The sequence below is a fragment of the Alligator sinensis genome, unplaced genomic scaffold (genome assembly GCF_000455745.1).
Source record: "Alligator sinensis unplaced genomic scaffold, ASM45574v1 scaffold150_1, whole genome shotgun sequence".
Taxonomy (NCBI): domain Eukaryota; kingdom Metazoa; phylum Chordata; order Crocodylia; family Alligatoridae; genus Alligator; species Alligator sinensis.
Genome location: NW_005841840.1, coordinates 4673707 through 4685614, shown reverse-complemented (window position 1 = coordinate 4685614; position 11908 = coordinate 4673707). Strand labels below are relative to the sequence as shown.

General features: G+C 44.3%; 1 protein-coding gene across 1 annotated transcript in view; it reads right to left on the bottom strand.

Moving 5' to 3' along the window:
* Positions 1-11908, bottom strand: part of KIAA1109 (KIAA1109 ortholog) — a 252339-nt gene that overhangs the window by 222442 nt on the left and 17989 nt on the right. Inside the window, exon 3 of the mRNA XM_025204706.1 lies at positions 6320-6449. Within this exon, the coding sequence (XP_025060491.1) occupies positions 6320-6416 (97 nt within the window). The 5' untranslated portion in view covers positions 6417-6449. The remainder of the gene's footprint in view (positions 1-6319; positions 6450-11908) is intronic.

Genomic DNA, 11908 nt, shown 5'->3' with positions numbered 1-11908 from the left:
TCTTTCCTGCCTATGCAGGGGGTCGGACTCGATGATCTATTGAGGTCCCTTCTGACCCTAACATCTATGAATCTATGAACCTTTTTTAAGAAGTGTACCCGTCTTCTTGTGGCAGTGGCCAGATACTGAGCAGATGAGGGATGCTTGCATGCGGCGGCCACCGCCTCCACCCACCGCCCCACGCCGCCACACCCAGTATTCCCATGGCTGATCACGCATGCAGCTCCACGGGCTGCTGACAGGCCTCACACATGGCCAATCGTGCGCCACCCATCAGCAGCCCATGGAGCTGCATGTGCGACTGGCCATAGGAAAGCAGCACAAAGCGGCAGTACAGGTCAGTGGGCAGCAGCAGCGCAGGGTGGTGGATGGCGGCAGCGATGGCCTCTTCTCACTGTGTCCAGCCGCCACCTGTGTGGCCTGGAGAGGAACACCGCTGCCCTCCCCCTCCCCCCCCGGCCCTGCTCCTGGGAGACAGTGGCATGGGGTGACAGGCGGCAGTGCGGGGTAGTGGGTGGCAGCGATCCATCCCTGCCTGCCTGCGCGTACCCCCCAAAACCTTTCCAAGTACCCCTAGGGGTATGCATACCCTCAGTTGACAGCCCCTGTCTTGCAACTTCAAATTATAAATTATAAGCTTAGTTGACTTGAAGTTTCTTCAATCCCAGAAAAAGCAGGTGTTATCCCATTTTTAAATATGGAAATTGAAGTCTGGAAAATGTATGTCTTCTCTGTACAGGTAGCCTACGTGACTAGCACCCAGGCCTGAGTGTGTGTGTTCACCTAGCCATGCTTATTAAGTGTCCTCACATAAAAGCCTTGCTGTTTCTGCAGTAATCACCTGCATGTGTCTGGAAATATATTCCATGGGTTTTCTTATTAAAATGCTCCAGAATTCTTCCCTAGTCAACTAACCCATCCTTTGAGGGAAGGTGCAGGGGAGGGAAGGGAGTGGGGATTGGGAACTAGTACACTTCTAGTACCCAAGTGATTTTTGTTTCCTTCCTTAGGGGACAGATTGTAGCTAGAGTTAAAGCAGAGAATGGGCTCCAACCCACACCCCTACCTACAAAAACTTGCCTAGGCTTAAAACACACCCCCTAACCTGGGTCAATGATTTTCCTGTGTGGACAGCAGGTTTATTCAGACATAAATCAGCCTGGCTTAAATGTTCAGCGAAGACGCACAAACTTGACCTACTCAATATGGACAGGTTATTTAGGAAAAAAAATAAACCAGGGGACTGTGGTGTACAAAGATTACAGGAAATTACAAAAAATTTCATTCTTCAGTTAATGAGTAAGTGGATGATAACTGAAATTAACCCCCATTATAAAGGGCTGCTGGATAAACTGCTTATAAGTAAATACAAAAGACTATTAAACTACTAATTGAAACTGACCTCAAAAGTGGAAACTCATTAGTTACAATGTATTTCAACCAATCTATGTTATTTTTTAGTTATACAGAACAAGACATAAATGCTGATTTCAATGTACTTTAAAACATTTAGATGAAAGATTTAAGTGTAAAATATTTAGTATTGAGTGTACACTGAATAATCATGCAGTTTTTTAAAAGAAGAAATCAGTACAGCTTCATGATTTCAACCTTGTTAAGGTGCAACCAAGTGGAAAGTTCTACTTTTGCGAAGTATAAATGGATAGCTTCTGGACATGAGCAGCAAAGCTCAGGGAGCACTGAATTAATCCTCTCTTGTTGCCAGAGTCAATATTTTTGCATCAAGAATGTAGTTTAGGGTTTGATAAAAGACAATTCTGTTGCCTACAGCTTTTTCTGAACAGATTTGTAACCAGCAGTATTTGGTATGAGTCATGAAACTGTGCCAGATGTAAGCAATAATTTAATTGTAAAATGTATATTTTGTCCATTTTTAAGAGATCTAGGTATATAATATAGATATAGTGAAAGGCAACAGGAAAATAAATTTTAAAAACTTCAAAGGTTTTCAGTTAAAAGTATTGCAAGAAACTGCTTGCATTGCATTTGCTTTCCAATCAATATTGCTAATAGTTTCCTCAAAGAGTTTTGTGTTTTATAAATGACCAACATAAACCCAAATACTGGGCTCAATATGACTTTTATTCCCAGGTGAAAGACATTAACACTTGTACAACTTCTCATAATGCCTAGAGACAGATTCTCAGAGTCCAGTTTAACACTGGATGCTCAGCAGTTCAAATGATTAGTTAACATTCAGTTTAGCTATTCCTTAATTCCACCTAAATGATAGGCAGTTTTATGTTACACCAGTCTGACACATTATGTATGTTTGTTATGCACTACACATAATGCCTTCACTAAAATCACACAACCAGCCCCTAAAAACCGCTATTTACTATTGTACAAGTTTTTCCAACCACAAACACATTCTTTTCCCTGTCTTTCCTATACAATAAATAAAATTAGTCCAAAATAGGCAATATTTCACCTTCTCACACAGAAAGAATTAAAACCTACTACAAAATGGTGCTCACTATTGTTGGAAGAGGAAAGTTAACTACTGATCACATTTGCTTCTGTTTATAATCCTGTTATGCCATAACATTAGAACATGCCCTTTTTAAGAAAGAAAACATTCTACATTATCTGAATACTATTTAAAAAAAATACTATTTCTCTTCCTCTAACATTTGTATAATTACATTCAGAAACCAGGGAACCTATATTTACACAAAGAATAATATGAAAAATAGAATTAAAAAAGTTATAAAACCTAAATATGCCTTTATTTTCTGAAAAATACATGGCATAAAACAGAATATAGCATGGTTTGATAAGATTTAAATGCTTCATTGTCACTCACTTGAAATGACCTCCATAACATAGCTTCTCAACACAACACCATGACTATCCTAAACTTCTGCTAACAAAACTTGTACAACCTTGTGTCATATATTCAAACAGGTGCTGTATTATATGGTAGCCACACACCTTATACATCCATGACTACTAAAAGCAACCCAAATAGCTGCCACTTTCAGATTTTTAGAGATTTGAATCCCACCCATAACCAAGTAGACTGATTATGTTTTATTGCTGTATACTCATGTATATAATGTTTTATTGTATATTGCACACACAAAAAAGCAGCTGTGAGAACTACAAGCTACCGTATAAAAAACCAACAGACCACCAAACATGCCCACAAAACCAGCAATAACCTCAAGTACACCAGAAAATCTGTAATCTGCAGTAATGGCCTCAAAACCACAGCATCAATCTCTGAAACTACTCACAAGACCCACCTGGCCAACCTGAAATCCCCCTTTATACAAAGGGGACACCCATAGAGAAATGAACTGTCTTTGAAAGAGCCACCCAAATACTGTACCCTGAAGTAATCTGCCACAATACAAAGAGAAACCCGCCTTGTGACTCTACACTCCTGGCTGTCACCTGCCACCCCATGCTTCAACCAATTAGAAGAATCATCCAACAGTTATATTCTACACTCGACAAAGATCAGACCTTGAGAGAACTATTCCCAGCCCCTGAGAGAACTATTCCCAGCCCCTCAACTCCTGGCTTTCAAGGAACCCCCCTAACCAGGCCCAGCTGATCAGAAGAAAAACTGCCTGATGTTCAAACATCAAGTAGGATGCAGCTTTGCTTTAATAGATAGACAAATCTGTTAACGCATCTGAACTGCTACAAAAATCAGCAGCCCCCTGCAACAAAGCCAAAATCCATGGATCCTACACCAGCTTCTCCCAAAATGTGGCTGATCTAGTGTAGTGCACCACAGCTGAATACAGATAGTCAAAAAGTTGAGGCTGAATCAAATCAATATTTGCAGGTTTCTGTAAACTGCCTAGATTGAACTGATAAGAAAGTGAACTGATGTTCACCTTTCAAAACCGAAAGGCAGCCAGACCCCTGCAGTGGCCCATACCAGGAGCTGTGTGGCACTAGATTACTCCTCCCAGCGTGCTGGCCAGTGCTGAGGAGGGACTTGGGGGGGGAACCCCACCACCACCACCAGAGCCCCAGCTGGGGTCTCCTGGGCACCGGGGAAGAGGGAAGGAGAGAAGCCCCAAGCAGGGCATTTCTCCCTCTCTCCCGGAGCCATGTCCAGAGCTGGTCCCCTTAGCCACACCCCCTCCCCAGTCTGGCCAGCTGAGGAGGGAGTATGGGGGGGAACCCCCCCTGCCTAGCACCAGACCCCCATATAGTCTCCCCAGTACAGGGGGAAGGGGTAGGGAGACCCCAGTGGGGCCTCTCCCTTTCTTCCCTTCCCCACCCCCACAGAGCCGGGAGGTAGGCTGGGGGGCCAGAAAAATGGCCCCCCTCCACTCAGTTTTGGACCTCCAGCTGGGTTGTGTCTGGCCAGGGCAGTGGGTGTGGGTGGTGAAGCCCTCAGTGAGGACCATTTCCCCCCTCAACTCCATCCTCAGCCAGCCTGCCAGCCAGGGAAACAAGACAGCTGCGTGATCAGCCCAGCACCCAGCTCAGAGGGGTAAGTAAAGCCCCCACTGCTTTAATCCCCATGTTGAGCCAGGAGCTTTGGTGATTACCTGGCAACGCACCCTCCTTGGCCAGTAGGCTGGGGGGGGAGGGGGGGGAGGAAATGGACCCCCTGCATCAGCTCCGGACCTACAGCCGGGCTGTACCAGGCACAGGAAGTCCACAGTAGGGGCCATTTTCTCCCTCCTCAGCCTACCCACTGGCCAGAGATGGGGGTGGCTGGGGAGGGGATGTGGCCAGGTGATCACTCTGACTCCCAGATTGAACAGGGCAGTAAAGCCTCCACTGTGGGCCTCCCCATAGCTAGGAGCTGGGCAATCACCCTGCCATGCCCCCTCCCCAGCCAGCAAGCCAGCTGAGGAGGAAGTTAGCTCAAATGCCCGTGTCATAATTATGTGGGTGAAACTGGACAGAAACTACATATCAGAATGATCTCTTGCAGAAAAAAATATAAAGGACAGCAAGATGGATGTCAGAAGGAGCACAGTTTCCACAGAAAAACCACTCCCTTTCACTATCCTTAGCTCAAGGAAAATTCACAAGACACTAGGGGTGTGCGAAGCGGGCCCTATTCAATTCGGATTCGGTCCAAATCAAGGACAGTGATTCAATCCTGAGAGAATGAGCAATTCAGCATAGACACAGCTTTAAATGTTTTTTTTCTACATAGCTCAAGGTACCAGCGTGGCTTGTGAACGCTGCGATGCTAGGGTGCATGGAGCATCCCACAGGAGTGCTGGGGGGGAGGGGCGGCCTCCATGTACTTGGCAGCGAACCCAGAAGTGAACCAGAAGTACTTCCGGTCCACTTCTGCGTCCGCCAGGGAGTGTGTTGAGAGGCCCCCCCCACACTCACCCGGCTTTGTGATCTGCTGCAGGAGGACTCCGGATGCCCCTCCCCACCCCGACCCAGGAGGCACCAGTTGCCAAGCCAAGGGGGTGCAGGGGGGGCCCCCTAGTATGCTCCCTGGTGGATGGAAGTGCTTCTGGTCCACTTCCGGGTCTGCTGCTGAAAGCACTGGGGAGCACTCCATGTGCCCCAGCATGGCACCATTCACGAGCTGCCTGCTACCTAAAGGTATGTAGAGCAAACATTTAAAGCTGTGTCTATGTCCGAATCGTTGAATCTTTCTAAATCGATTCGGAGGGTTCCGATTTGATTCAGAGAGATTAAAGGGTCCTCTGATTCGATTCAGTGGCCAAATCTCTGAATCCGAATCAGGCTGAATCTAATCAGGGACCAAAGCTTCGCACTGCCCTACAAGACACGTTCAAAAGGTGAACCCAGGAACAAAAATCCATAAGCTGGCTGAACCAAGGACTGAGCAATGATATAGGCTTTCTGAAATACTACTCTACCCAATCCCTGGGAAAAAAAAAGTCTTTCTTCACAGAAGTGATAATAACCCTCTCCTTTTGAAAGGACTTGACCTCCCACTTATTAAGCTATCTTTTCTTCTGTTGTTTGTCTGCTATGCTAGCCTTTTAGATATAAAACTGTGACCCCAACTTCTTGTGGTCAGAGAAGTTCCCACAGTGACTTCTCCCCCTGCACGTAGTAAATGTTAACCTTACTGGCCTGTTGCTTTGGCCCAATTCCTTGAACAACTCCTGCAGTTTTAAGTTGGAAACGTTCTTTGTTTCCTTCTTAAATTTTGTAAGTCATCTTACTGTAGAATGTTAAACTGCTGTCCGGTAAATGAAGGGTAAATAATTTTCATATGCCTTGGGGTCTTTCTTAGTAAGAGCTGTCAAGTACAGTTACCTAGAAAAGTACGTTTGTTTAATTTACTTACAAAAATGTTTCACAAAACAAAATATATTCTACTTACCAACTAGCAGCCAAACAACATTTGAGTCATGTTCTGTTAGAAAGTCTTCCAACTGGGTGATACTTGGGACAAAACTATCATTTTTTCTTTGTTCCATTGCTAGAATATGTTTGTGTCAGCATCTAAAGGACTGAAAAAAAATCCAGATTGAATACCACAAGCACAGAACAACAACAACATTTTACAAAGTCGCCAAACTAAAAATTAAAGAATTCATAAGACTTTGCTCACACAGAAGACAAAAATATAAAATCTAAACTGTACTCTTTTAACTTCATCATAATTCTCAAATATCCTTTCTGTCACTCCAGAGCCTGCCAAAAACACTACTAGTGAGTCTCAAAGTGCTTCTTCCTGATATAATTAGTGTAACCCCTGAGCACATCATCCCTGCCAAATTAGAAATGAATCAAGTCATGGACTGTGTTCTTCCACACAGGGTGGAAAAGACTGAGGATGTAGATGGTACACAGCAATCTCATAAGAATACAAATCATACCACAAACCAGAATTTAGTTTTCACCTTTTACAGCCTTGGGATGTTCCTAGATCTTTTGCTCTATCTGAACCTGGTGGCAGTAGCTAGAAGGGCCTTTCACTAACTTCATCTGGTGAGAAAACTGCAACTCTGTCTTTCAATCAGATCTGGTCACTGTTACCTATATCTTCATAACCTTGAGGCTAGACTACTGAAACGGGCTGTATATAGGACTGCCAGAAGCTGCAGCTGGTGCAAAACACTTACCTGCCTTCTGACAGGGTTGGGTCACCAGGAGTATATAACTCCAGTGAAGAGTCTGCACTGGCTCCCTATCACTTTTCAGGCGCAATTCAAGGTGCTGGTTTTGACGTACAAGGCCCTGCGTGGCCTAGGCCCTACTTACCCAAGGGCCTTCCTTCTCCTTCACGCCCCTAAGGTCAGCCAAGAGCAACCTCCTAGAAGTACCAGGAGTATGCCTGGTGAAAAGGTGTAGGAGGTCATTTTCAGCAGGCACTTATCAGTTCTGCAACTCCCTTCCAATTGAGGCCCACAAGAACCCAAAGCTGGGCATCTTTTGGAAGTACTTGAAGACTTTCATATATGGGTGGGAGTTCAGTTAACACAGCTAGGCTGAGCTATCATTGGTGGAGGGAGGGAGGTCTGTCTTGTGTTGATAATCTAGTTCATTTAAGCTGTTTTATCATTCTCCCATTTTATAAATATTCTGTTTCCCTTATTGTAAGTTGCAAAAGGAGGCATACCAATCAATTCAAACAAAATATGGCAACACCTGCTAACAAGCAAAGCAATAGCAATCAAAGACGCAGACTCTTCTTTCCAGTTACTATACTGGAAATTCACTACTACAAAGTGTTTTTTGTTTGGGTGTTTTGTTTTGGGTTTTTGTTTTTTGGGTTGTTTGGGGTTTGTTTGGTTTTGGGTTTTTTTTGGGGGGGGGAGAGAAATCAGATCTCCAAACTGGCCTTAAACCACCAATGAAGGCATAATAATTATAGCCACATATGCTATGCCTTGCCTTGAATTTCTTAATTTAAGAATGATAAACATTAATTTTTAAAAGTTTGCTGCCAGAAAACAGCAGTTTGAATGGGAAATTACAGAACAAAGTCATCCACAGACTGGTTTGTGTTAAGCATAGTTTAAACAGGAACTAGATTCTTATCCCCTTTGTCCCTATGGCTTCCTTTGCTTGTACACCTTTCCCAGCACTCCCTCCTCCCCACCTCTTTTCCTCCCCTTTTCCTGTATTTTGTTTTCAAATCACTCTATCCTCTTTATATGCTGTTCTATGCTGCCTTTCCACAGCATCTGAAGAAGTGAATTGTGCTTTATATGCATTTTATTTACTTAGTCTATAAAGTGCACATCTACCCTGTATTCTGCAGACTAATATGGCTAACTACCTGCCTCTGCAAACAGAAATACAAATACTGTAACAGCCAAAAAGGCAGAAGTGAGAAACTGACATATACAGTTAGATGAATACCCAGTCATGGATGCTTGTACCAACACAGTATACAACAACTGAAAACCTAGTGTTTTCAAATCAAGCTTGCAATTTTCCAGGAGCAGGGGAAGACAACGAAATTACAAGTGGTAACCTCAAAGATACTTTTAGAAAGGGAATTCAAATGAAGAGAACAGCAGTAACAAAACAGAAAATGGCTGAAGACAGATCCTTGTATCTCCCCTCATTCCCTGGAAAAGAAAGCTAGATACCTAACTTTAAAGGGCTAGTTTCTTGTTGCCGAGTGAATATTTACATACAGAAATATTCACCTAATTTTGACAGTTTATATCAGTGATGCTAAAGCTTTTTGGCTGGCAGGCTGGATGGGCAATGTGCCCTCAAGTCTGTAAGGGGGCCAGATCCAACGCCCAAGGCAGTTTCAGCAGGCCCCCATCCAGCTAGGCAGCAGGAGCCAGGGGTGAGGGGGCATGGCCTGGCCCAAATCAAGCTGCTACAAGGAGGGGGCGTAGCCCAACCCCACAAAACAGGAAGGGAGCATGGCCCAGCCCCAACCCACTACGCAGGGCTTGGCATTTGTGAATCTGACAGCAGGGGATGGTGGCGGTATTAATGGCCACCACTCCCCCGCTGCCAAATTTCCTGGCCCATGGGGAGCCCTGCAAGCTAGATAGCAGGCTCTATAGGCCACATTTGGTCTGAAGATTGAGCACACCTAGGTTACATGAATTTCCAAGTGAATAAAGCCAATTTGTACAAGCATATCAAGAAACAGGCACATCCGCTATTGGAATTTATATGTAAACATCCAGTTACACTTCAACACCTGAGGGTTGAAAGCATCAGGTCCCAAGTCTTGTTCCTGATTTTCCCTCTTCTCAAGCCTCACTAACCCAAGCTTTATGCACAGAAAAGTAGGTGTCCAGACAGCTGTCAATTTGTTCCTTTAGGGCAGGGGTGTCAAACTCACTCCATGCCCCAGGCCACATCTGGGCTGTGGGGCTTCTTTGCAAGCCAAATCCTTCCCAGGATGGCAGCTGTACCAGCAGCATGGCAAGTGGCCACCGAGCAGGCAACGCTGCGTTGGCACAGCCCCCATGTTCTTCTGCCACCAATGGCAATGTCCACCAAGGTCCAGGGGCCCTGGATTTTGCAGCAAGCCATACCCTGTCTAGCCCCAGGCCCCCGATTTCTGATAAACAGCCAGTAGCCCAACAAGCCAGATGAAGCAGCTCCACATGACATATGTTTGACACCTGTGCTTTAGAGAAACCAAGTCCTTCATAGCCACCAATGTATACACATACTAAAATGGTACCACTAAACCAGTTTTGTGCTAAAAGGCCTACAGCTCTTCAAATGAGCACTCTCCCCAAGTAAGAAAGCAAAGATATGCCTGTATCCTCTTTGCATAGGCTATCAAATGGTGGAAAAAGATTTACGATTTATCAGACCTATTCTCCCTGTACCAGTAATATGTTAAGAGTAAGAAGTTGGCTGGAGAGTCGTTGCTCTCCCAGGAGAAACCATGCAATGTACAGATGGTTCAGGCTTTTTCTCCCACAGTAAAAGTGGCCACTCTGAGGGAAAAATAACCTAGGAAAAACCAGAGTTAAATCACTCTCAGAAGAGCTTCTCCTGGGAGGCTTGTCTCTACATGCTATGGCTTCTCTCAGAAGTGAACATAGTCCTCCAGAATTGCACCTACCTGCCCCCGCTCCCCCCCAACAGACAGTGTGCTGCTCGCTGCTAATCCATCAGGAAGCAGAACATACCCCCTTCACGGTTGCCACACTGTACTAAAGGGAAATTCAGGGTGACCATGGATAGTCTGAGTCAGCCAATCAGATGCACTGCTGCCATGTCTCACCAGGCAGACTAAGGGATCCTGCAGAGCAACACCAAGGTGTGTGCACAGGGCCTCCTTGGGGCTATACAGTATATGCACTGCAAGTTCTCCGTTCTTCATGGCCTCAGCATTCAGATATCTGTACATAAAGCTCTGGGTAAGTTTTCCTATAGGAGAACAAACCTGGTAGAATTTTCCCAGATTATCTGAATGTGCATATGCGGTGAAAGCACCTGTGAAATTCTGTGCATCCACTGGCTAATGGAGGTAGGGAAGGGTAAAAGGCAGGGAAAAGTGAGGGGGGGAAGAGAAAATAATGCCCTGGATGCCCTTTTTCTCATGGCAATGGCAACTCATCCTAATATTCAGAGATACAGAAAACTGTGCTAGGCCTTTAGGCCACCAAACTATATTTGTGCAGATGTAAAGAGAGTAGGGGCATCTTTATCAAAGAGATCCAAGTCCATCACAAAAAGCTTAAATAATTACATACCATCTTCTTCCCTACAAACGGTATATGGTTCATGGATAAAGGATGCGAGCTAAACATTGGTTACTGTGTTTATTCTCCATTATACTAGTGCAAGCAGAAGTTCTGACTCAAATATAAGATGACAAAGAACAGAACTAGCCAAGGGAAACAGGAAAATCAGTTGCAGAACTGAAGAGTCAACTGGTCAAAGAACTGCCACACTTCTCAAGCCAGGCCTAAGAAAAGAAAGTGATCCAACAAGAAACAATTTGGCAGAATTCAGCAAACATACAGCCCTTTAAAAATGTTACCACCAGTGAAACACTGCTAGACAGGCCAAGTAAACTGTGCTCCACATAGTACTGCAAGCCTGAAAAATCTATAGTCTATCCACAGCTTTGCTACTGAAATACTACTAGACAAGTAATTCACCAAGGGCTCCCATACACATGCAAGGAGCCTGCTTCAATGTGCTGGAAATTCAACACATCACAGCAAACTCGATTAATCGAGTCTGCTGAAGCATGGAAATTGACATGGTCTAGCAGTCTTCTACATCACAGGTATCAGCATCCCCACGTGTCTCTGTGATGAAAAAAAAATTGTGGCGGGGTGCTTTGAAATAAAACACGTTCAATAAGCTTTAGTTCAAAGTGCCCTGCTGCCATTTTTTCAGCGCAGGGACACGCAGGGATGCTGATAGACATGATGCGCACAGGTGTTTTTAATTAGTGCAGCTCACTAATTAAAGTGCCTGGCACCACATCCCACAGTGGCACATGTAAAAATGTCCTCTGTATTTTGATTGTTCTTTGCTCAAAGAGAGTACTACTTCTCTCTTGCTTTTAGGTAGGGTTTACAGTTAATTAAACAGATTCTGTGACATGACAGGCCCTTCCCACTTCTGTATTCCTACATATTTGTTCACAGCTTTACACTTATAAAAACACTTCTAAACTGGGTGATATTAATTAGCTCTGAATAACAGGGAGCAGTAGTTCTGTTCAGTAGTATTTAAGTGGCAATAACTCTACTTGAGCTCCACTTTTAGTTCGTGACTTGTTCTAGCATATTATCCATCACATTTTCACACTAAAGGAAGTATTTGAAGTACTTCAAAGTTTATCTTCTGGCTCCTGCTGATCTGTCACATGACTTACTGTTTCTCAAAGAACTAATATGAGCAAGCATTTCCTTCTTTTTTAGCACTCTCCACAAAGAATTAATGAATTTGAAATGATATACCATTGTGCTTCAGGACACCCCAACATCTCTGCACTGGTATTATAAAACACCCT